A 26,940-nucleotide genomic window follows, 5' to 3' on the forward strand; every position below is an offset into this window, starting at 1 on the left:
AGAGGTTACTCATAGTTTGGTAGATGTTTAAGGTGGAGGAGCAGTGGGTTGGGTCTGGAGACTCCTCGAATATCAAGGGACTGGGGGTGAGGTTTGGTGTGGAGACAGAGGACAGGTAGGGATTCCTTACAAAATGGTAAATATCTGAGGAGCAGTAGGTGGTGCTTGGAGTGGCCCAAAGTTTAAATTCTCTGAACTTGATCCCCCACCCGAATTTAAGAACTTGGGATGGGGCAAGATATCCTACCACTTTTCTCAGGCCCTGTCGGATCAGGCTCAAGAAAATGGTCTGTGACGTAAGACTACATTGCTAAACTCTTTTTTTATTTCATATAAAGTTATTGTGTAATGATTTCAATATAGCAAAGAACATCAGCAGCAGTTCAAAAAGAGGTGGAGTCTGACTTCACATGTATGTGTCGGAGGAGGCATGTGCTAGTCTTCACCCTCCTGGTGGTGGGGCATCACTAGTGATAGGGGGAGTCCTAATAAGTGGGTTGGGTAATTGGCCGTGTAAATTGGGAAGAAAATGAAAATAAATTAGAAATAAAATTATAAAAAAAGAAGATTTTACTTACTCAACCACTTAGAATTGTAGAACTATTTTAGCTCTACGTATTAGAGAAATGTGGGGTTTAAATCAGGCTAAGGCTCATAATGACAGTTTATGGGGTGGGCCTGGCTGGGCTTGGACAGAACGTGTATGGGCTTGGGTAGGGCTGGTTAAAAATTGGTAGATTGTCCAAGTTAGGGGCGGGGTCTGGCGATTTGCAGCATGGTAAATGTCTATGGATCAGTGGAAAAGGTTTGGTGTGATGACTGAGAAGAAGGTGGGGTTATTCATAAATTGGTAGAGGGTTGAGGAGAAGAAGTGGGAGGGGTCTGGAGACTTGTGGAATGTCAAGGAACCAGGGGTGAAGTTTAATGTGGCGATGAAAGAAGAAAAACAGAGGCTGCTCATGGATTGGTGAATATCTTGGATGCAGTCGACAGGGTTTGTGTGATTAGTCTTAGATTGGTGGAATGTTGGGGAGGAGCAATGGGCAGGATCTGGACAAGGGGGCGGGGAAATAGAGGTCACTTCCAGACTGGTGAATATCTATTAAGCAGTCGGCACAGTTTACGTGATTAGTCTTAGATTGGTGGAATGTTCAGGGAGGAGCAATGGGCGGGGTCTGGAAATTGGAGGAATAGATAATAGATTGGTGGAAAGTTTGGGAAGGAGAAGGGGGTGGGGTTTGATGTGGTGATGGAGGAAGAGGCGGGGTTATTAATAGACTGATGGAGAATTTGAGAAGGAGAAGGTGGTGGGGTTTGATGTGGTGATGGAGGAAGAGGCGGGGTTACTAATAGATTGGTGGAAAGTTTGTGAAGGAGAAGGGGGTGAGGTTTGGTGTGGTGATGGAGGAAGAGGCGGGGTTACTAATAGATTGGTGAAAAGTTTGTGAAAGAGAAGGGGGCGGGGTTTGATGTGGTGATGGAGGAAGAGGCGGGGTTACTAATAGATTGGTGGAAAGTTTGTGAAGGAGAAGGGGGTGGGGTTTGGTGTGGTGATGGAGGAAGAGGCGGGGTTACTAATAGATTGGTGAAAAGTTTGTGAAAGAGAAGGGGGTGAGGTTTGGTGTGGTGATGGAGGAAGAGGCGGGGTTACTAATAGATTGGTGGAAAGTTTGTGAAGGAGAAGGGGGTGAGGTTTGGTGTGGTGATGGAGGAAGAGGCGGGGTTACTAATAGATTGGTGAAAAGTTTGTGAAAGAGAAGGGGGCGGGGTTTGATGTGGTGATGGAGGAAGAGGCGGGGTTACTAATAGATTGGTGGAAAGTTTGTGAAGGAGAAGGGGGTGGGGTTTGGTGTGGTGATGGAGGAAGAGGCGGGGTTACTAATAGATTGGTGAAAAGTTTGTGAAGGAGAAGGGGGTGGGGTTTGGTGTGGTGATGGAGGAAGAGGCAGGGTTACTAATAGATTGGTGGAAAGTTTGTGAAGGAGAAGGGGGTGGGGTTTGATGTGGTGATGGAGGAAGAGGCAGGGTTATTAATAGACTGGTGGAGAATTTGAGAAGGAGAAGGGGGTGGGGTTTGATGTGGTGATGGGGAAGAGGGTGGGGTTTGGTGTGGTGATGGGGAAGGGGGTGGGGTTTGATGTGATGATGGAGGAAAAGTTGGGACTGCTCTCAGACTGGTGATCACTGTGGATTGGGGCGGGGTTTCAAGGGGGTGGTGTGATGATGGAGGAAGAGATAGGAATACTTACGGATTGGCGAAATGTCTGGGGAGGAGCAGTGGGCGGAGTTTCCATGCTTCTCTGCCTCACTGTGGCAAAGCTCTTTCTGCGAGCACGAGCGTGCTCTACGGAGAAAGAGAGAGAGAGAGAGAGAGAGAGAGAGAGAGAGAGAGAGAGAGAGAGAGAGAGAGGGAGAGAGAAAAAATAGAGAAAGGGAAAGTGAATGAAAGGCTAATTATTTGGCTTAAGGGGCAAACAAACAGAGGACAAATGAACAGCAGTAGCAAATGAACATGCTACTAAAAAGATCTACAACACCACACACTCTCTCTCTTTCTCTCTCTTTCTCTCTCTCTTTTTTTGGAGTTTTTTTGGAGTGTGGCGTTGTTTTCCCCCAAATGTCTCTCCGTTCTGCTTATTCCTCTAGATTTCCCTCAGGAAACACAGCTAACCTTTTTAGAAATTTCAGCAGCTATAAATACACTGCCTTTCCCTCTTCGTCCATCTCCTCCTCTCTCTCTATTTCTGTCTGTCTCTCTTCTCTCTCCATCTATCCATCCCCTCCTCTTTCTCTTTCTCTCTTCTTTCTCCATTTGTCCATCCCCTCATCTCTCTTTCTATCTGTCTGTCGCTGTCTCTTCTCTTTCCATCTCTCCATCTCCTTCTCTCTCTCTTTTTGTCTCACTATTTTCTCTCTACTGTATTTGTCCATCCCCTCTTCTCTCTTTCTGTCGGTATCTTTCTCTCCATTCTCCATCTCTCCATACCCTCCATCCCTTTGTCTCTCTCTTCTCTCTCCATCTCCTACTCTCTCTTTTTGCTCTATATCTCCATCCTGTCCTCTCTCTTTCTCTGTTTCTCCCTGTTTCCATCTCTCCATCCCCTCCCTTCACTCTTTCTGTATGTCTCTCTCTTCTCTCTCTATCCCCTCTTCTCCCTTTCTGTCTGTATCTTTCTTCCCTCTCTACATCCCTTCCTCTCTCTCTGTCTGTCTGTCTCTCTCTCTCTCTTCTCTTCCATCTCTCCGTCCCTCCTCCCTCTTTCTGTCTGCCTCTTCCTCTTCTCGCTCAATCCTCTCCTTTCTCGTTTCTCTGTCTGTCTCTCTTTCTTCTCTCTCCATCCCCTCCTCTCTCTCTTCATCTCTCCATCCACACCTTTCTCTTTCTGTTTTTCTCTCTCTTCATTCCTCCTCTCTCTTTCTGTATGTCTTTCTCTTCTCTCTATCTCTCCGTCCCCTCTTCTCTCTCTTTCTCTCTCTTCATTCCTCCACTCTTTCTGTATGTATTTCTCTTCTCTCTCTATCTCTCCATCCCCTCTTCTGTCTATTTTTTTCCCTCTTCTCTCTCCATCTCTTCATCCCCTCTTCTCTCTTTCTGTCTGTCTCTTTCTCTGTCTGTATATGCATATCCATCATCACTCTCCTGCATTTATCTCTCTCTATCTCTTTTCTCTCCCATCTCTCTTTCTCTCTCACCTCTTCTTGCAGTTTCTTTCCTTTTTCTCACTATCCTCACTATCCATCTTCCATTCACTGCCCTGTTTTTATTTCTCCTCATTTTCTCTTTTATTCTCATATTTGTTTCACGTATTATCCCCCTTGTTTCTTTTTCATTCTCTCTCTATCTAATCTTTTATCCCCTGTTCCCTCCCTCTACATTTCTCTCTCATCCTGCTTTACCTTTCTCACTCCATTTCTATTTTTCGCTCTGTATATCTATGCCTTTTTTTGCTCTCTCTTTCCTCACTCTTTCTTTTTTATCTCCCTTTCTTGCTAGCTCTCTCTCATATCAGTCTCTTTTATTCCTATTAATCTCCTTATTCCTCTGTCTCTCTTTCTCTCCCTTAGTATTCCCTTTCTCTTGCTTTCCTCTCATTCACTTTCCATGTCTTATCTTTCTCTCTCTCTTTTTCTCACCCCCCTCCTATTTTTCTGTGTGTGTGTCTGTCTCCCACGCACCTCTCTTTTACATAATTCCAGTAGTGCTCTCTCTCTCTCTCTCTCTCTCTCTCTCATCCTCTTTTTTCACAGCTCTCTCTCTGTTCTGTGTGTTATAACTCTGCTGGCTCTGTTAAAGAAAGACTACACCCAAATTAAAATATTACATTCAATGACAGCCTGACAGCCCCCCAAAATAACCACAAAGCCAACAGCAACACACACACACACACACACACACACACACACACACACACACACACACACACACACACACACACACACACACACACACACTCACATTCAGATCTCTACAGAAGAAAGGAGACAGCTCTCAGCCTTAAGAGAGAACATTAAATCTCTAAATGAACAAAGAGTCTATAAAGGAGCATCAGGCTGTAGGAGAGTGAACTGAGAACGTGTTCTGGGCTCTTACTGTGAAAACTGAAAATTATTCACTCTTTCTTTACTTTTTTCTTTATTTCTTTCATAATTTAATCTATTGCTAGTAATGCCCTCAAACACTTGGACATAAAATGATAGATATGAAGAAGGGGTGTGCCATATCACATGCAATACTATCATTTCTATAGAGCTTTTTACAACAGAAGTTGTCACAAAGCATCTTTACAGAGAAAAACTGGTCAACGCCTCTTATGAGCAGCACCACAGAGATGCCAATTATTGTGAAATGCCCTTCCATTAAGAAGAAGAAACCTTAGGACAGGGGTGTCCAAACTACGGCCCGCGGGCCATTTGCAGCCCGTTTCCTTTTTTGGAGCGGCCCGCGAGGTATTTTAGAAATAGAATGAAAGTTGGCCCGCTGTTAAGCAGGTTTTTATAATGTGAGAGTCAAAGTTTGAACGCTAGGTGTCAGAAACGGGCCAAAGAGTCGGAGAGGGTGCGCATTTCTAGCGCAGAAAAACGGGGTAAAAGAGTCTAAAAGCGGAGAGAGTGCGTATTTCTAGCGCAGAAAAATGTGCCAAAGAGTCCAAAAGCGGAGAGGGTGCGCATTTCTAGCGCAGAAAAATGTGCCAAAGAGTCCAAAAGCGGAGAGGGTGCGCATTTCTAGCGCAGAAAAACGGGCAAAAGAGTCTAAAAGCGGAGAGAGTGCGCATTTCTAGCACAGAAAAATGCGGCAAAAAAGTCTAAAAGTTGCCGTAATTAAGGAATTTTATATTATTTACATCATGAAATGAAACATCAATTTGAAAAATCTTAGTTTACACAACACTGTCAAAGATAACGATAGTAAGTCAAGTAAAATGGTGTGTAAATGAAATAATCAGGAAAAAAGTATTATTTAAAGTGGTATATTTCATTATTTGTTTTATTACAGTGTGTGGCCCGAGACTTCAAATATATTTCTCCTTCTGGCCCCCAACAAAAAAAGTTTGGACACCCCTGCCTTAGGAGAAACCAATACTTTTTGAATATTGTGAACAATATTAAACCCTGAAATATTGTGCCATATCATACACCCCTAATTATCACATCAGGGTACTACTTTTTTAAAAGAAAAATCCACACTGTTCTCATTTCCTATTATATATCTATCTACTAGAGACAGATTATATCTGTCCACTATCATTTATTTTACTTTTATCCTTTTTTATTTTAACTTTAATGACATTCTGGATCATAGTTGTATTTTTTTAATATCTCAGTTAGGGGTGTGCCATATCGTATGCAATAATAAAGTATAATTTTCATTTCATTGCAGTAGTGTATTTTTTGAAATATTTTTTAATGTGATGTCAGATATTGCCACATTTTAAACTGTCGCTGGTACAGCATCGCTATCCCCAGCTCTGCTACATCAGCTAACAGATGCCTATGCTAAACAGCACTGCATGTATATAAGTATATCACACACAAGAGCTGCACTGACCTGTGACTAATGCACTGCCACTTTGATCGGGAGATCGCTGGTTTGAATCCCGTTCATGTAGCCTGCCATCAGCTGCCAGAGCCCTGAGAGAGCACAACTGGCCTTGCTCTCTCTCTGGGTGGGTGATGGCGATCAGCACAATGCGTCTGTGAGCTGATGTATCAAAACCGAATCGCTATGCTTTCCTCCGAGCACACTGTGTTGCTACTCTGTAATGCTGCATCACCAGCAGTTGGAAAAGAGGCGGTGTTTGACCTCACATGTATTGGAGGAGGCATGTTCTAGTCTTCACCCTCCTGGTGCTGGGTCATCACTAGTAATAGGGGGAGTCCTAATGAGTTCTGCTCTGTGCCTATGGGATCCACTGGCTCCCCGTGGTTTATAATGAAATCGCATTTGGTTTGTATTAGGATTGTAAGCGCTGCATCATTGCTAGGTTACCTGTATGTGGTGGAGTAATACATGTAGAGCTTCGGTTACAGTGCATTACCGGCTGATAATGGCACTCATAAAACGCCTCTTAGCTTATCACATTGCAGGGTCAGACTTAACTGTGGTATAATAAGAGTTAAAAGAGTTAAAAGACATTTAGGATCTTTCAGCACCATGGAATTACTAATGTAAGTGGGTGTATGTATATTTCTGACCCTGTTATGTATAATGTTGACCCTGTTCTAAATTCAGAAAATCGATTCATGAAGTTCAAAGGAAATCACTGGATGCCCCAATATTACCATGACAATCATGTCCATGATGATATATATAGTAAGACAGAGAGGAAGAAATCCATATGTCTATATGTCAGCACAAGCCACATTGACTCATATAGGAGAAGAATACACCAGTACAGGATGGGAAGTATGAGTCACACACACACACACACACACACACACACACACACACACATACACACACACATTGCTGGAATTGTTTTGTGTCTTTGGCTGATTTTCCTTCTCCCCCTAACGCCTCCTTCAATCCCTGACGACTCTTCTCACTGTAAATGAGACGTAGGCTTCTGCTGCAATTATCAGCTGGGTTACTATTCCCAACTGAAATCATGGATGGCGACGCCTTCAGGTGGACACCCGTGACGTTCATACGTTCCAACACTGACTCTTTCAGTCTTAATCTAAAGACCTCATGGCGCAGGTTCCCCATGAGCAATGAATCATTTTAAACCAATTACCTACCAGCTGTGCCTGTGGTTGGAGGAGCTAAATCTGAAACATCCACCCAAACCTCCATACAGCAGTGTAAGAAAGTTTCTTTAGAATGTTCTATATTTTAGCATAAATATGACCTAAAACATTAATCATTTTTTTAAGAAAAGTCCTAAAAGTAGATAAAGTGAAATAAATTTTTAATGGTTTTACTTTATAAATCATTGGTTGTTCGGATCATCAATTTTAGTTAAATGTACAGCTCTGGAAAAAAAATAAAAGACCAACTAAAATTATGAGTTTCTTTGATTTTACCAAATTGAAAACCTCTGAAATATAATCAAAATATGATCAGAAGCCATCAAACCAAACTGAACTGCTTGAATATTTGCACCAGGAGTAAAGCAGCATAAAGTTATCCAAAAGCAGTGTGTAAGACTGGTGGAGGAGAACATGCCAAGATGCATGAAAACTGTGATTAAAAACCACCAGGTTTATTTCACCAAATATTGATTTCTGAACTCTTAAAACTTTATGAATATGGACTTTTTTTTTGCATCATTTCAGAGGTCCGAAAGCTCTGCATCTTTTTTTATTTCAGCCATTTCTCATTTTCTGCAAATAAATGCTCCAAATGACAATATTTCTATTTGGAATTTGGGAGAAATGTTGTCTGTAGTTTATAGAATAAAACAAGAATGCTAATTTTACTCAAACATAAACCTATAAATAGCAAAATCAGAGAATCCAACCTCATGGTGCAGGTTATCAGTGAGCAATTAATCATTTTAAACAATTACCTACTCCCAGACAAAGTGTCTCAGACTGCCTTTATTGAGTTTACAACCCAGCCTATACACAGCACTGTATCCCCAAAATCTTACCAATTCACAGCCCTCGTCTGCATACTGTATGATAAGTCAATAACATACATATTGTTACAAACTTAATTAGGGGAGTACCATATCTTAGCATACACTATAACATCATTGACAAGATAAAACAACTAATTATTCTTGTATTTATTTAGTCATTTACTGCATTTCCTTTTATTTTATTTCAGTAAATATTTTTCACTTTATTTTTTTAATACATTACTATTTTTTGTTACACTACTGGCGTGGGATGGAAGTTGTTACAGCTTTGAAGATGGTGGACATTTTCCACTTAACCATCTTGAGAAGTGATTTAAACTTGTGTACCAATATTTTCTCCTTTTAAATCTCAAGCATTTTTCACCTACTTTTTATATTTAGTTCCTTTTTTTAGTTCCAATAAACCAGATTAACCAATAAACTTAAAACAACATGGAAATGCTGAGAATACTTAGACAAAACAAAGAAACACGCAACCAGACTGACATTAAACACGCATAAGAACTGACAAGGGAACACAGAAACAAAGGAGCTATATACAGCTCTTAATAAAATGAACATTGTTATAAACTAGGGACAACATTTCTCCCAAACTCCAAATAAAAATATTGTCATTTAGAGAACTTATTTGCAGGAAATGAGAAATGGCTGGAATAACAAAAAAGATGCAGAGCTTTCAAACCTCAAATAATGCAGAGAAAACAAGTTCATATTCATAAAGTTTAAAGAGTTCAGAAATCAATATTTGGTGGAATAACCCTGGTTTTTAATCAGAGTTTTCATGCATATTGGCATGTTCTCCTCCACCAGTCTTACACACTGCTTTTGGATAACTTTATGCCTTTACTTAGCTTGGTTTGATGGCTTGTGATCATCCATCTTCCTCTTGATTATATTCCAGAGCTTTTCAATTTGGTGAAATCAAAGAAACTCATCATTTTTAAGTGGTATCTTATTTTTTCCAATGCTGTTCAATACACGGAAGACAACAGGAAACAAGAAACACCTACAAATGACACACATAGGAATACTGAAGGCGGAGACATGGGAGGAGACAAGTTCTAAACACAACAACAGACACAAAGGAACCAGTGGAAGTTTGTTACACTGTTATAATTTGATACAAAATCATGGTCTCGGTTAGATAATGTTTATGATTATTGCCAATAATATCATTAGCGCAAAATTACACTCAAATATTGAGTTATTGTGAATATTACTGATATTTTGGTGCCACACCGCCCACCCCTAGAACTGATCATCATCATCATCACCATCAGCAAGCCATCACTGTTCTTCTCAGCTTTAATAGCTCAAGGTTTCAGTCTGTGACGTTCATCATTGAGGTAAAGAGTGAAGAGAAACAGGGAGAAAAGCAGAGCTGCTGCAGTGAAGAACTAAACTGTCTACGTTTATAAAACCATGTGCTGTAAAGCATAAAAGCTGAGGTCAGAAAATTGCTGGAGTGAAAGATTGACAACCTTGAGTGTTTCAGAGCTATTCAGCGCTAACACATGCCCACCAGAGCTGGCGTGAGGGTTTAAAGATGTACTCTGTGATGACCCTGGCAGCTGAAGGAAAGGGCAGGAGATTTTACGCCTCTTAAAATTCATATACGGCTCTAAGTGCAGAGCCTAATAGTGCAGAGACACGCCTACTAAAAGCTCAGATTTCTTTGATTGACTTTAGCACTGATTAAAAGTCCCATGGAAGATAAAGAATACAGCATTGGCCTTCGGATTATGTGTGTGTGGGGTTTCCTGACTGGACATGGACGATTCTAACCAGATGCAGCCAGTCACAATCATTGGCACCGCACTATCAATGAACGTCTATTTTCTGGTCTATTTTCATACATAAGGCGCACCAGATTATAAGGCGCATTTAAAGCATAGTAACAAACAGTAAGGAACAGGGGTATCATTAATGTACCCAGATTTCTCTTATGAAAACTGTTTATTTGTGTCAGTAAAGTGCTTCCATTTATTTACAGTCAGCATAGATTTCCAGATTTCCAATATTTTGAAAAGCATGGATAGTAGCAGCACTTAGTGCTAGTAAATGTCACCCGACAGTGTTAAACTGAGGAACCCTGAGTGTTCCGGTAACGGTTTGTCACACGTAGCTTGTTTTAACACAGTAAAAATGCAGACTACAGTCCGATATAATCCCTTATGAAAGGTGGTTCTTGAAGCATTGGTCTGGTATTTCATAATATTGTTATATACAGCTCTGGAAAAAATAAGAGACCACTTAAAAATGATGAGTTTCTTCGATTTTACCCAAATTAAAAACCTCTGCAATAGATATATGGATATAATGGATATAATCAAGAGAAAAAAGGATGATCACAAGCCATCAAACCAAGCTGAACTGCTTGAATTTTGGCACCGGGAGTGTAAAGCATAAAGTTATCCAAAAGCAGCGTGTAAGACTGGTGGAGGAGAACATGCCAAGATGCATGATTAAAAACTGAGATTAAAAACCAGGGTTATTCCATCAAATATTGATTTCTGGACTCTTAAATCTTTATGAATATGAACTTGTTTTCTTTGAGGTCATTATTTGAGGTCTGAAAGTGCTGCATCTTTTTTGTTATTTTAGCAATTTCTCATTTTCTGCAAATAAATGTTTCAAATGACATTTTTTTTTTTTTTGGGGGGGGGGGGGGTTTGAAAGAAATGTTGTCTGTAGTTTATAGAATAAAACAACAATGTTCATTTTACTCAAACATAAACCTGTAAATATCAAAATCAGGGAAACTGGTTCAGAAACTAAAGTGGTCTCTTCATTTTTTTACAGAGCACATATAAATAAACACAATAGATGATATCACCATTATTGAATATTACTGAGGTCATGTTAATTTATTGTACGATATGTCGATAACGTATCGTGGCAGGCCTATCCTAAAGGGAATTATGTACTATACAGCTGCAGTAAGTGTTATGTATAATAGAGAAGCCATTTTTGTGTGTTGAGTGTTTATGCAGTCCACAGCTTTCTCTGTTTCCTGTATAAAACATTGTGTTGAAACTAAAGGTGCGCCATTCGCACCGCCTGCACAGCACGTTTACTGTATCAGGGGAGACGCTGTCAGAAGACATGACGGCATATTCCAAAAAAGGAAAAAGTGCCTCAGGAAAGAAGAGCAGTGGCTGAAAGGGACGGGACAGCTGGACACTTAAATATGGGCCAGTCTGTAGAACAGCCAGAACCCATCAGAACTAGAGCTGCACAATAGATCGGGTCATTAATCATTACCGTCACATCTGCCTTCACAATATGCAAACGAGCCTCTAGCCCATCACTCAGGGGTTTACTGTGGCTGTTAGCATCCTCACCAATCAACGGTGATTTTTGGGTCTTTTCCAATAAAAACGCATTCATTTTTACTCACATCAGAGCTCGCTAATGTTGTTTCTATTATCCATTACCATATGATCATATTGTACAGAAACACTGTGTACAGGAGTAGCCAGATGCCCCTTATTAACGCTGAATGCAACCAAATATTCCTCACAGCAATGTTCCACATCTATTATGAAGCTTTTCCAGAAGAGTAGAAGGGGGAATAAACTTCCTTTTAATACCTTATTAAAATTGGAAAAAATACACATCCTATACTTTAACCTCTATTTATTTTTTTATTTTTCCATATAACGTTTGTGTGAATTTATATATATATATATGAAAAAATAATGTTTCTAAACTTGAAATTCTTATTTCTAAGGATCTTAAACAATAAGTTTCTTAAAGACAGATACAAGATAAACTAACTTTGTTTTGATTGGCTGGCCTGTTGTCAGGTATGTTGTCAGAAATGCGAAAATTTATTGAAAATATAAACAAGAAAACAAACAAAAAAAAACAGAAATAAAGAGAAACAAACCAAAACATAGAAACAAGGAATACACTGAACACAAACTAAGAAAACCAACAACCTAACAGACGTTTAATAAATATAGACCAATGTGAGTATTTTAATAAACAAATATAAATAAATAAACAGGGAAAATAAAAATGACCAAATAGAGGCTTACACAAAGCATTTCCTTCAAAAAATTTAAATATATCTAATTATACTGAAATAATCAACTTCAGTTGATATTCAGTATAATTTAGTACTCCAATTGGTTAGAGTGAGAGTAGATGAGTCTTATACTGTTTTTTTTTTGGATTTTGTGGCGTCGGCATCAGCAGCCGGAGTCAGAAAGAGAGCACAATTGGCCATGTGGTCACTCTCTCTGTTTGGGGAGATGGTGCTCTCTCCCCTCTCATCACTTTCAAGGTGATGCTGGTCAGCTTAGGTGTCTACTGGCTGATATATATATCAGAGCTGGGGATCTTGCACTAGTGGTGCTAGATTGGTGGAGGTTTAAGTGTGTGTTTAAGAGTGAGTATGTTGATTGGCTGGGCTAAACTGGGGAGAAAATGGGTAAAAAAATGTTGTGAGGTACATTTTGCACCATCTATTGTTCTTTTAATTCCATTTCTAGCCATTTCTTTCTTTAGTTTATTTACAGTAAGCTTAGATTTCCAATATTTTTGTGGGTTTAGAAGCACTCAGTGCTAATACCTGCCCCTGACAGCTCTACAGTGAGGAACCCTGAATGAGTGAGTGTGTTGATTGGCTAGGCTAAACTGGGGAGAAAATGGGTAAAAACGTTGTGAGGTACATTTTCATCATCTATTGTTTTTTTAATTCCATTTCTAGCCATTTTGTTCTTTAGTTTATTCACAGTTATCCATTGTTTTCTTTGTCATTGCTACAATGATGGGAAGCAACTCTGCCCTCATATTTTATATTAGTTTTCCAATTTTTTCCACAATGCTAAAATCAGCTAAATCTGCTTATTCACAGCATCTTCCAGCCCCAACCCGAACTCAGCTCACACTCCGTCTTCAGCACGACGAGATCATTAGCTCCGCTGAGCTAATGACAGGTTTTTCAGTTTGGAAAGCTCTCCTAACCTCCACAAAATAATTCACAAATCTGTCTTGTGTAATGAGCACCAAATTGTAGAGTTTGAAGCCGGGGAAGAAAGCGATACGGTGGGATGAGTCAGTGGCCTTTCGGTCCTTTTCTTTCTGACGTTTTTTTTTATTCTACAGCTGGATGAGCTTTTCGTCTGAGGAAGTCAGAGGAAGCCTTCAGCCCACACTCTGTGTTACCAACTGTTCAGTATGTATGATAGTCGCTGTACTCTTTCTGACGGATGGTCCAATTCCCAATTCCCTACTGGTCGCTGTTCAGAATGTGCAGGAGAGCGTTTCAGAGGAAGAGCGCAGCTGTTTCTAAGACAGTGTGACTGCTGCTTTAAATTGGATATTGTCACTGTCAGAACAAAAGCTGTGTACCTTCAAAAAGAGAACTTTACAGGCGGATGAAACGAAGCTTCTTATCTTACTACAGAAGTCAATGCAAAAGGGTTTTATTCCACGTCATTCTGGAGCTTTTCTATTCCGGTGCAATGTAGATCATACTTTAAAAGTATGGTTAAAATGACAGAAAAAAGATATAGTGATGATACACGTTTTAAAACTATATGTCCAAATATTTGTGGATACCTCTTCCAATGACCCAGATAACATTCCCATGTAGAGACTGTATGAGAAGCCTAATTGGGAACCAGAAAGTTTTGTCCACAGGTTCCATGTTGGCCACATGAAAGAAGAAGGTAAAACAAGGACCGAATATAAGGTGTACATGGCACATGAGATTAAGGTGGACTAGCTACAATGATCTGGCACCAATTTGGAAAAGCCACACTGGGTTCCAATCAGTGATGGCATAGTTACTTTAAAAAGTAATCTATTTACTGATTACTGATTATGTCTTAAAAACGTAACTTAGCTACTTTATGGATTACTTTATGAATTAAAAGTAACAAAGTTACTACCGCCTTAACATAACAGCTTTACTAAAACTCACTTTACTGGAAGCTTCCCTCCACCTTTGGGACTTGTTCTGTAAGTGTGTCGCTCCAAACGTTTCTTCAGAGTTGAGATTTGTTTGTTTTTTTCATTTTCTCCTCCATTTAGCACAGCCAATTACCCAACCCACTCATTAGGACTCCCCCTATCACTAGTAATGCCCCAACACACCAGGAGAGTGAAGACTAGCACAGACCTCCTCCGATACATGTGAAGTCAGCCACCACTTCTTTTCTAGCTGCTGCAGATGCAGCATTGCCAAGCAGCATCACAGCGCGTTCGGAGGAAAGCGCAGCGACTCGGTTCTGATACATCAGCTCACAGACGCCCTGTGCTGATCCACATCACCCTAGGAGAGATGAGGGGAGAGAGCGCCATCTACCCACCCGGAGGGAGCAGGGCCAATTGTGCTCCCTCTGAGCACCGGCAGCTTGACGACAAAGCTGCATGAGCGGGGGTTCACACCTGTGACCTTTCGCTCAAAGTGGCAGCGCTTTAGACCGCTGGACCACTTGGCGCGCAAGGTTGTGTTTTTAAAGCAAGTTAGCATTTTGTCAGCACAAAGTGAACAACCAACTCTAGTGTTTGTGTAGCTATGTGGTACATACATGTGTGTCGCATAGGCCAGACGTGTGTGTTGAGCCCAAGTGCTAGTTTTAGCCTGTTAGCTAATTAGCCTGTTGTTATTTTGTTATTACATTATTTGAGGTCTGAAAGTGCTGCATCTTTTTTGTTATTTTAGCCATTTCTCATTTTCTGCAAATAAATGTTTCAAATGACATTTTTTTGGGGGGGGATTTGAAAGAAATGTTGTCTGTAGTTTATAGAATAAAACAACAATGTTCATTTTACTCAAACATAAACCTATAAATAGCAAAATCAGAGAAACTGATTCAGAAACTGAAGTGGTCTCTTCATTTTTTACAGAGCACATATAAATATCACCATTATTGAATATTACTGAGGTCATGTTAATTTATTGTACGATATGTCGATAACGTATCGTGGCAGGCCTATCCTAAAGGGAATTATGTACTATACAGCTGCAGTAAGTGTTATGTATAATAGAGAAGCCATTTTTGTGTGTTGAGTGTTTATGCAGTCCACAGCTTTCTCTGTTTCCTGTATAAAACATTGTGTTGAAACTTGAAACATCTTTCTCATACATCCTTTCAACATGCCCAGTCGGACAGTACAATATCTTTTTACTAAGGAAAACGACAAAAACTAATGGACAATGACCTGGAAAAGTAGCTTTAATCTAATTACTGGATTGAAAAAGAGAAACTCGTTAGATAACTCTTTACTGAATAAATGGTCAGGTGAGAGTTAAGTGTTACTGACATCACTGGTCCCAATACAAGACGTGGACAAACCAACACCTGAACCCACATATGCCCAGCTGGAAGCCACAAAGCCCATGTTCCACCCAAATAAATCTCATAATTCTGAACATGACCGTAAAATGCATTCAGCTACTTTAAGTTGAGCATCCACACTGCAAAACATCCATTGGCAAAAACTAGACATAATATATGTAAATTGATACATATATGCTTATATTAAGCAAACAAATCTGCCAATGGGGTAAGCAGATTTGGCTTAGTAAGATTTCTTTAAAAAAAAGCAAGTCTCAAAATTAGTAAAGTAAGACTTAAATCAAGCAAAAATAATTTATGCCTTTAGACACAAGCCTCAGAATAACTTGAATCCGGATTTTTTTATGCTCATTTTCAGCTCAAATGACTTAAAATGAGGTGAAACTAACTCTCGATAATCTGATTAGGATAATTTGTCAAAATATAAGCAAAATAATCTAACATTTACAATGCTTAGTAAGACTGAAAATCTTAACAGAGATGAAAATAATATTTATTGCCTTAAAATGAGAAAAAAATCACTTGCTAAGATGTAGTTTTTTGCAGTGCATTGCTGACACAGCTACTCTAGTCCATGTAGAGCAGCACAGCAAATAAAATAGGTCATGTTTATCTCTGGAGAAAATAAACAAAACCTTACTGGTCCCATCCCTAACAGCAGTAATGGTATAGAGGAGTATAAACCTCCCCCAGTAATGAGCTGTGGAGCAGTGGAACTGTGTTCTCTGGAATGATGTATAAAGAACATGCTTAATTAAGGTGTTTAGATGTGAGATAGGGTAGAGTGTTGTATCACAAAATAATTTTTAACTAATTTCTAACCACCTTCAGACAGCCTAATTCACTGTTTTGAGTTTTCATTTTACCTTTTTATTTATTTTATTCATTTTATTTCTGTTTTACCTTTTTTGATTTTATTTCTACTGTTTATTTTCTTTATAATCTTAATCGTGTTATTTTTAGCCACCTAATTTTTTTGTTCTCTATTATTTTTATTTGTGTTCTGTATTTTTTTATGATTCTATTTATTTATCTCTTTAATGGACTGCTTTACATTTTATTCTGTCCACTCATCCTTTTACTATTATGAATTATTTTATTTCTTTTTCATTAAATCATTAATTGTTTTTTTTTTGTTCTTGTCAGTCCTGACGCTGCCATTCCACCTCCGAACTCTAACCTCACTACAAAAAAACTTCACTTCCCAGCATGCACTCACACTGGACTTCCCTTAATCCACTGATCACGGCGCTCCCGCTCCCCGAGCATCTGATTGTTCTCACCTGACCTCCTCTGTATATATACCCCTCTGTTTCCTCTACTAGTTGCTGAATATTGAATCTAGTTTTCTAGCTCTTCTACAACGCATTTCATTTGTAATTTTGCCTTTTTGTATTACAGACTTCCATGTTTTTGCCTTGTCCAGATTATTGTTTGGTTAGTTGCCAAATTATTTATGTTTTTTTGACTCCTATTTTGTCTTCACCTTTTGCTTTATTGGATTTCCTGTGTATGACCTTGGCTTGCTTTTCTACTCCCCCTGGTATGTTGTTTATTTTCAGTGCCCTATTGATATTGACCTTGCCAGTCCCTCACTACTCTTTTAGATTAACCACGTGGTTAATAAACTTTGTGTAAAGTATCTGTTCTTTATTTTAGCTTAAAATGATTAAATTTAGTTTTTTAGTCCCTTTAAGTTTTATATGCTCAGCTGCTTTGGAAATGAGGATTACCTCCAATGTATCAATGCAAAAATAGGTTGATTAATTGAATTATTACCTAAATGCAATCAAATCCTCACAGCTATGTTCCCAAAAGCTAGAGAAAAGTTTTCTCTGGACAGTGGAGACATTTACTGCAACAAACGCAGGATAAACACTATAAAACACTTGATTTTAGAAGAAACAATAAATGAACAGGTGTCCCAATACTTTTGTCCATGTAGTGTGTAAAAGTTGGTATGGCTGGTGTTGCTTTGTGATCTGTACACACACATTAACAGATGTATACACTGCTGTCTTTCTCTTGTTTTACCCTTTGGCTCTAAGAGATGGAGATTTAGAGGCAGAACACACACACGCGCGCACACACACACACACACACACACACACACACACACACACACGCACACACACACTTAGGAATACACGTGCCCAGTGCAACAGCTTAAAGCCCTTGTGTAAGACTGAGTAATTAAAAGGAGATGAAGAAAAACCTGGACAGCCGTGCCGACCCTGCCAAGAGAGAGAAGGGTGAGAAGGAGAGAGAGAGAGAGAGAGAGAGAGAGAGAGAGAGAGAGAGAGAGAGAGAAATAGATAGAGAGAGAAAGAAAGAGGTATAACTGCTGCCCCCTATCTGTCTCTAACAGCACTACACTCCCAGAAGTACTACTCCTCCACACCCATAGACAGCCTGCACCAGCATGCAGTGGATGTTGGGCATGCTGAGTTCTGTCTAATCATAGGTGGCAAAATCCAGTTTACAAAATTACAGCTGGTAACCAGCAATGGAAATAAACTGACATTTTTTTTTATTAATTAAAAAAATGTCAATTTAGACATTACAGATGTTGTCACTGTCCGTAGTAAAGCAGTGCTGGAACAGATGGTGTTACTGCTGTTACTCTCTACTGCAGCATTTACACACTTACACACACACACAGCACATTCACACTTTCATCATAATAACTAGACAAAATTACAGATGAAGTCTAAAGACTCTTGGAAACTGGAGTAAACTGATACAGGAAGAGTCACGTCTGGCTGACCCACATGGAAACAGCTTTAGCCTTTAGCTTTAGCTCAGATTCAGTAGTGAATAGAAGAGTTAGAGGAGGTCTGACAAGTAAAATGCACTACCATATTCTTTACACAATAAGGTGCTCTAAAAATCCTTTAATTTTCCCCCAAAATCACCAGTGTGTCTTACAATCTAGTGCACCTTATGTATGAATTCTACCAGTCAGGTATTAAGGAGCAGAAAAGCCATTCCACTGAAGTACAGAGTTATACAGGAATTTCAGTTTAGTTCTCCAGCACAGAGACAGAGGTGAGTATCATAAGAGGTGAGTATGTCAGGCTGTAGTCTGCGTGTTTACCATGTTAAAACAAGCTACATGGGATAAACCACTAGCTAATATCACCCTAGCTTACCAGAACACTCAGGGTTCCTCACTGTAGTGCTGTTAAGCAGCATTAGCCACTAACTGCAGCTAGTCTTAGTGAAAATCTGGAAATTTAAGCTTACTGTAAATAATAGGAAGCAGTTTACTCCCCCAAATAAACAGTTTCAGGAAAGGAAAATCTGTGTACATTAACATCTAGTGCTCATTTGGTTTCAAAAGAAAATGTTTTTTTTATAATGAAATACAGTTTCGTTTACTTAACAAAAGTTTAGCTGAATTAAAAGGAAAGCTTGGAGACACCCCTGTTCCTTACTAGTGTTGCACAATGTGCCTTATACGCCGGTGCACCTTGTGTATGAAAGTAGACATTATTAATAGATGTTTATTAATAGTCAGCCTTATAATCTGGTGCCTTATAGTGTGAAAAATATGGTTACACAGTCATTGCTAAGATGAGCAAATTAAAAAGCAGCTTGTCTGGGTCATATAGCACTGCTACTGCACTATTTAACAATAGGGATGTTCTAAAACTGGTTTCCCAAATGGGATCCATTATTACAACCCACATTAATTCAACATGGGTCCCATATAGGCTCTGTGTGCAGTTCATAATCCAGACTGTCCTTCTTTTTAATATTTGGTCCTGGAAAAAAAAAAAAAACTAATTTAATGTCCTGGTTTTCACTAGGTTAGTTTACCTGACTATTTAGACCTTTTCTGCCGGCATTAAATCTGGATACGGATAGTGAATCAAATATTAGGGAGGGAGAGCACATCAGATTCAATATCACCACATTTAAAACAATGCTATAGACATTTACTGTGTATAATCTGTGTATAAGAGATATAAGTCAAGATAAAAAAAACACACATAAGCCTGAAACACACATCATAGGCATCTCCTTACGTAGTTTTCCATCTGGTGTGCTCTCTCTCCTTAACCTTTTAGCCAAGAGGGTGTAAAAGCAAGCACAAGCAAAGCGCACACCAGTACTTAGATAAGCAGGTAAGCAGCAGTTCCTTCTCAAAATTAATGCATTTGAAATATTCATAGCTTTAAACAACCCTTCTTCTCAAAGCCGTCTCTAATTCTGTTACATCAACCGTATATTTGTGGGCAGCTGTCAATATGGAAACTCTAGCACCAGCTTGCAGTTCAACAAAGGTGTGACTGATCTGAGAACAGATACCTGTCAAAAAGTCTAATTTCTATCTAAATTCCGACTAATCACAGTCAACCTCCATCCCTGTAATCCAGTATGAATCTGCATGGTTCAGCTCCTGTAAGTAATAATAGTTCCAGAGCGAATTGGTTTTACCGCAGGAGGTCCAGTAATGTAATTTGCCGGTGATTTAATTTCCCCAAATTACCTCAGATAGACCAGATTGAAACGTCAAAGCCTGGACCTTCATGTACGTCTGACGGCTGAAATTAATTGGACCCAAACTGTCTTTAAACAATAAGGACTAAACTCTGGAGCTTAAAATAGCACTAGAACAATGGCCTCATTCACTTTACCAAATACCTCACAAAATCTACTTTAATGCATTACTGAATGCATTTATACTTGATCTTTTTGATGTTAGCACTGCACCTGATGACCTACAGTAGCTGCTACAGTAGAACACCAAGCTATATTTATAAATACATGTATTTTTTGTATCACCTGCCTTTTGTATTGTGCTCTCACGGATGGTATAATTACTTTGAAAAAGTAATCTGATTACTGATTACTCCCTTAAAAAGTAACTTAGTTACTTTATGGATCACTTGATTTTAAAAGTAACTAAGTTACTTTACAAGTTACTTTATTAGTTACTTTCAGCAGCTGCAGACACCACCTCCCGCCGCCTTAACATAAACATTATAACCAGTTTTGCCAATACTACCTTTATTGGAAAATGCATTTTTAACAGCAACAATGTATCTCTAGACATTTAAAGTTGAACTATTTCCTGAAAAAATAAGTTTTTTATATAAAAATAAAAGACCATTTCTCTTAACTTAACTTAACATAAAGTCTTTCTTGGCCTGACATATTTAACACTGTAAAACTGAACATTGGACCTGTTGTTCTCTGCAGGGCAGCAAGGTGTGGTTTTACAAAAAAAACGTGTATATGGTCGAGGCCAGGGATCACATATATGCAGACTGCGGTCCGGGTCCGGACCCAGACGTTGTCCAATGTGGACCCAAACCGATAAACTACTGAAAAGGATTTAATTTTAACAGCGTTCATTTAAAGCGTCTTCACGGTATACGCACCACAGTAAACTTGCACACCAATCATGCGTAGTGTAAAATCTTCAAACGCTCTCCTCTGGCAATCAGATTTGTGCAGACCGCTGTGAAGTAACGCATTACTGATATCACTGTGTCCAATATATTAATCTATTACTGCACTGGAGATCTAGTGTTTCTCTGTACTGCACCATCCTGTATCAGTAAAACTGACAATAAAATGTAATTAAATGGCATTTTCATTCTCATCGTGACCAGGCTATTTATTAATCAAGATAAAGACGTTGAGTTTAACTGTTGAATTTAGAATATAAATTATTGTTTTTTTCACACTATAAGATGTACTCAAAATCCTTTCTTTTTTCCCCAAAATTGTCAGTGCGTCTCATAATCCGGTGATCCTTTTTTAGGTATTAAGGAGCAGTAAAGCCACTCCGTGTTATAGTACAGCGTTTTACAGGAGTTTCAGTGAAGTTTCTTCAGCACCAAGACTGGAGCAGCATTAACATTAGCCGCTAACTGTGCAAAGCGCTAGCTCTTTTGCTGTTCAGAGGTGAGTATTATCAGCCTGTAGCCTGCTGCTAACCCCGGCTAGCACTGCTAGAGCAGCATTAGCATTACCCACTAACCACACTAAGCGCTAGCTCTTTCACCATTCAGCGGTGAGTATTTGTGGACTGTAGTTTGCACGTTTACCGTGTTAAAACAAGCTACGTAGGACGAATCACTAGCTTATATCACCTTGGCTTACTGGAACACTCAGGAATCCTCAAGGTAGTGCAGTCGGGAGGCATTAGCCACTAACCATGGCTAGCACTAGCAGTTAGCCACTAATGTTAATGCTGATGCACCCAGCCTTAGTGGAAAACTGGAAATCTAAGTTTACTGTAAATAAATGCAAGCGCTTTACTCATCTTAATAAACCACCCAGTGGCGAGACCTGCTGAATTAGAAGGAAAACATGGCGACACCCCTGTTCCTTACTAGTGTCGCATAATGCGCCTTATTATCCAGTGCTCCTTATGTATGAAAATAAACCAGAAAATAGACCCTTATTGATAGTGTGCCTTATAATATGGTGTGCCTTATAGTGCAAAAAATACGGTAAACTGAAAATGACTCTGGCAAAAATTATATACACATTCAATGCCCCCCTCACACACACACGTTTCACATTCAGTGCAGTACTCTTAAGATGGTTTTGGCATGTCAGTGTATTTTCTTGTGATTTTTTTTTTATATAAAAAGCTTATTCTGTTATACAGTATACTGTTACAGTATTACTCATGCAGACAACCACTTTAGCATCCAAGTGGTTCTTTGAGTTGGATATATTCTAAAGCTCTGGAAAAAAATAACAGAGCACTTCAGTTTCTGAATCAGTTTCTCTGATTTTGCTATTTATAGGTTTATGTTTGAGTAAAATGAACATTGTTGTTTTATTCTATAAACTCCAGACAACATTTCTCCCAAATTCCAAATAAAAATATTGTCATTCAGAGCATTTATTTGCAGAAATACGAAAACGATACAGACCTCAAATAATGCAAAGAAAACAAGTTCATATTTATAAAGTTTTAAGAGTTCAGAAATCAATATTTGGTGGAATAACCCTGTTTTTTAATACCAGTTTTCATGCATCTTGGCATCTTTCATGCATCTCCTCCACCAGTCTTACACACTGCTTTTGGAAAAATGTATGCCTTCACTCCTGGTGCAAAAATTCAAGCAGTTCAGTTAGAGTTGATGGTTTGTGATCATCCATCTTCCCCTTGATTATATTCCAGAGGTTTACAATTTGGTAAACAAAAAAAAACTCAGCATTTTAAAGTATTCTCTTATTTTTTGTCCAGAGCTGTTTATATTTCATATTGCCTTTTCTGAATGAATGCCATATATAAACATGTTTCCTCAAGCGTTCCTCAGTAGAAGCGAGGGTTTTACATGAGGGATTTGTAGTAGAGATCACAGCACTGTTATTTACGCAGTCAGAATATAATAAATAATTCAGATAGCTTTATTCGTACATGTTAATAGAGCATAAAAGCTCCTGTTTGTGCTCCCTAAAAACTGCAATCTCCCTAATTCGCTGTGCATGTTTTAGCTTTTGAGTAATTATAGCGCAGGCCGCGATTCATTCATCCGTTTGTCTCTGCATCAGACAGAGCTGTAAAAAAAAAAAATACCCCCAAATAACTGGAGTTTGATAATACGGAAATAACCGCAGCGGTACAGTCGTGTATAAATAGTGTTTGCTGGAGGCTGCGGATCACAAGCTTAAGCAAGTTCCACTGGCAGAGCATCTGTGAGAGATGTAATCTAATGAGGGATTAGTTCCACTGGGGTCAGTCTTCCCCACAGCAGCCCAATCCCTCAGACGGATGCGCACTCGGGCGAGCGGCCCGGACACGCTCATCTCTGAAGTGTTGGCTTCCCTCGCCGAGAGGCAGGATATTTTATCCGGGTAATTTGAGGGGCACTCCTCCTTTTACCCTGTTCTTCAATACTTTAGTTTTATAAACTACAGACAACATTTCTCCCAAATTCCAAATATTCCAAAAAAATTGTCATTTAAAGCATTTATTTGCAGAAAATGAGAAATGGCTGAAAAAACAAAATGCAGAGCTTTCAGACCTCAAATAATGCAAAAATACAAGGTCATATTCATAAATTTTAAGAGTTCAGAAATCAATATTTGGTGGAATAACCCTGTTTTTTAATCACATTTTTAATGCATCTTTGCATGTTCTCCTCCACCAGTCTTACACACTGCTTTTGGATAACATTATGCCTTTACTCCTGGTGCAAAAAAAAAATTCAAGCAGTTCAGTTTGGTTTGATGGTTTGTGATCATCCATCTTCCTCTTGATTATATTTCAGAGGTTTTTAATTTGATAAAAGCAAGGAAGACATTCATCATTAAGTGGTCTCTTATTTTTTTCCAGAGCTGTATATATTCAAATGGAGATCTTGGAGATAAATCAACTTACATATAAAAAAATAATTTAGTCTGTGGTCATTGGCATCTTCTTTTCCATTGGCTTATGGCACAATCTATTTGCATAGTCTATTTGCCAGTTTCTGACACTCACCGTCAGTGTGTAGTCAATCCCCACAGGGCTACCGTAGGTAACTTTTAGTTGTAGGCTGTAACGTCTTTATCTATTTTTTTTCTGTTTCCTCAAATAATTTAGGTAAATTTAACGTATCCAGACCTACAGTGTACAAGGTGGAGCAGCTACTGTAGGTAAGAGTGTGTAATAGAGCGGAGGACAGTTAGAGAGTAAAGACAGTGTTTAAAAACTCCAGCAGACCTTCTGTATCTGATCTATTCCCTGTACCACCAGCTCAACACTCACTAACACCTCATACACCACCACCATGCTAATCACTGCTAATCACTGCTGCATCTGATCCACTCACTGTACCACCAGCTCAACACACACTAACACCTCATACACCACCACCATGCTAATCACTGCTAATCACTGCTGTATTTGATCCACTCACTGTACCAGCTCAACACACACTAACACCTCATACACCACCACCATGCTAATCACTGCTAATCACTGCTGTATCTGATTCACTCACTGTACCACCAGCTCAACACTCACTAACACCTCATACACCACCACCATGCTAATCACTGCTAATCACTGCTGCATCTGATCCACTCACTGTACCACCAGCTCAACACTCACTAACACCTCATACACCACCACCATGCTAATCACTGCTAATCACTGCTGTATCTGATTCACTCACTGTACCACCAGCTCAACACACACCAACACCTCATACACCACCACCATGCTAATCACTGCTAATCACTGCTGCATCTGATCCACTTACTGTACCACCAGCTCAACACACACTAACACCTCATACACCACCACCATGCTAATCACTGCTGTATTTGATCCACTCACTGTACCACCAGCTCAACACACACTAATACCTCATACACCACCACCATGCTAATCACTGCTAATCACTGCTGTATCTGATCCACTCACTGTACCACCAGCTCAACACACACTAACACCTCATACACCACCACCATGCTAATCACTGCTAATCTCTGCTGTATCTGATCCACTCACTGTACCACCAGCTCAACACTCACTAACACCTCATACACCACCACCATGCTAATCACTGCTAATCACTGCTGTATCTGATTCACTCACTGTACCAGCTCAACACACACTAACACCTCATACACCACCACCATGCTAATCACTGCTAATCTCTGCTGTATCTGATCCACTCACTGTACCACCAGCTCAACACACACTAACACCTCATACACCACCACCATGCTAATCAATGCTAATCACTGCGGTATCTGATCCACTCACTGTACCACCAGCTCAACACACACTAACACCTCATACACCACCACCATGCTAATCACTGCTAATCACTGCTGTATTTGATCCACTCACTGTACCACCAGCTCAACACATACTAACACCTCATACACCACCACCATGCTAATCACTGCTAATCACTGCTAATCACTGCTAATCACTGCTAATCACTGCAGTGCTGAGAATAATGACCCACCACACAAAATAATAATAATAATAATAATAATAATAATAATAATAATAATAATAATAATAATAATAAAAATAATAATAATAAAAACTGCACTGTGGTGGTTTTATTGAAGAACAGGGTGAAAGAAAGATGACACTGATATATATATATATATATATATATATATATATATATATTGTGCAAATGTTTTAGGCACCTGTGAGAATTTTAAGTAAAGAAAAAGCTTCTCATCTGGGCAAAACATCTCCTAATGTCTCCTCAACTGAGTTTAATAGAGTTATTTCTAGTTCTTATCATAATAATCAACAGCTAGTTTGGTAAATTGGTAAATGTGGTAAAATGTGTAAATCAGGTGAGCTGCTGACAGAACTGAATATATACACATGCTGGCTGAGGAGCATCCAGGAGAAATCAGGAATCTCTACACTTAGTTCTTCAGCTTGGCTCACATGATATAACATACTTACCTAAAAATAAGAAATTCTTGTTACGTTTTACTGTATTTATGTTTATGTGCATCTGTTTAAATCATATGTGGTGTTTTTGTTTTTAGGCAAAAACACTCGTATTGCCGAGATTAATTAATTTGTGTAATTTGCTTAGGTGCCTTAAACTTTTGCACAGTACTGTATATGTCTAACTCAATAATTATTGTAGAACTACAATGTGATACAATGAACAATGAACTGTGGTAATATACTATTTAATAAGAGCCCTATAAAACAATGCACCCCTAAAATAGTGCACTACAGAGTGAACAGAGCACAGAATTGGACACGGACCGTCAGCTGGGTGCGGCTGCTCTGCTGTACACACTGATGTCAAGGCTGGCAGAGGAAAAGACATACATCCACAGTTCAGCTCAGCTCTATCTCTACTTCTCTCTCTCCATCTTTCTCTCACTCCATCTCTCTCTCTCTCTCTCTAAACAGTAAATTCTATTCTGAATTCTAGCTCTTTGTTTGATCACCATGGTTACGGCCTCCATTTCAGTAGTGAAAGATTTTGACACGCAGAGCCAAGAGGGGGATCACAGCACACGAACACTCAAACACACACACACACACACACACACACCCACGCATCCACCCACGCTCAATCACCCACCCGTATATAAACATACACACACTATCTCATTACACATCACACAGAGCCTGAACGTCACACTGTTCACGTCCATACAGCACACACACACACATGCACACGCGTGTACGGCTACACACACGCACGCAACACAGCCCGTTACACACTATTACACCCATCACGTTTAACTGAACACAGCATGTGTGTACATACAATCCACTATGCCAGAACACACACTGACTGATCACACTGCTGCGGTTTACTGCAGACCAGCACTGAGAGAGAAGAGAGGGATAGATCCATAGATAGATCAGATCGACCCATACATGGACGTGTATCTGGATAGACAGATGTAAGGATAGACATATGGGTCAACAGACCAATGGATAGATTGATGGATGGATGGATGGATGGATGGAGGGATTCAGAAGACATTTAAAAAGGATGGTGTTGGCTTTGGTTTGCTTTACAGCCACTATGACAGCACAGTGTCTCTCCAGTACACTATTCCAACAGCACAAT

General features: G+C 39.3%; 2 protein-coding genes and 1 long non-coding RNA gene across 4 annotated transcripts in view; 1 reads left to right on the forward strand and 2 right to left on the reverse strand.

The window, feature by feature from the left end:
• tmem65 (transmembrane protein 65) overlaps positions 1-26,940 on the forward strand; it is a 238,354-nt gene that overhangs the window by 77,173 nt on the left and 134,241 nt on the right. The gene's annotated exons all lie outside the window — the stretch shown is intronic.
• syngap1a (synaptic Ras GTPase activating protein 1a) overlaps positions 1-26,940 on the reverse strand; it is a 152,176-nt gene that overhangs the window by 47,877 nt on the left and 77,359 nt on the right. For both annotated transcript variants that reach the window (XM_049475240.1, XM_049475239.1), the window contains exon 4: positions 2,250-2,344. In XM_049475240.1, coding sequence (XP_049331197.1) covers positions 2,250-2,344 — 95 coding nt within the window. The remainder of the gene's footprint in view (positions 1-2,249; positions 2,345-26,940) is intronic.
• On the reverse strand, positions 22,026-25,256 carry LOC125799187 (uncharacterized). Its single transcript, XR_007438016.1, has 3 exons — positions 24,728-25,256; positions 24,390-24,563; positions 22,026-24,218 (listed from the first exon to the last, which is right to left on the reverse strand). It is a non-coding gene; the product is annotated as an uncharacterized LOC125799187 (long non-coding RNA).

Source organism: Astyanax mexicanus, chromosome 2 (genome assembly GCF_023375975.1).
Source record: "Astyanax mexicanus isolate ESR-SI-001 chromosome 2, AstMex3_surface, whole genome shotgun sequence".
NCBI classification, from domain to species: Eukaryota; Metazoa; Chordata; class Actinopteri; order Characiformes; family Acestrorhamphidae; genus Astyanax; species Astyanax mexicanus.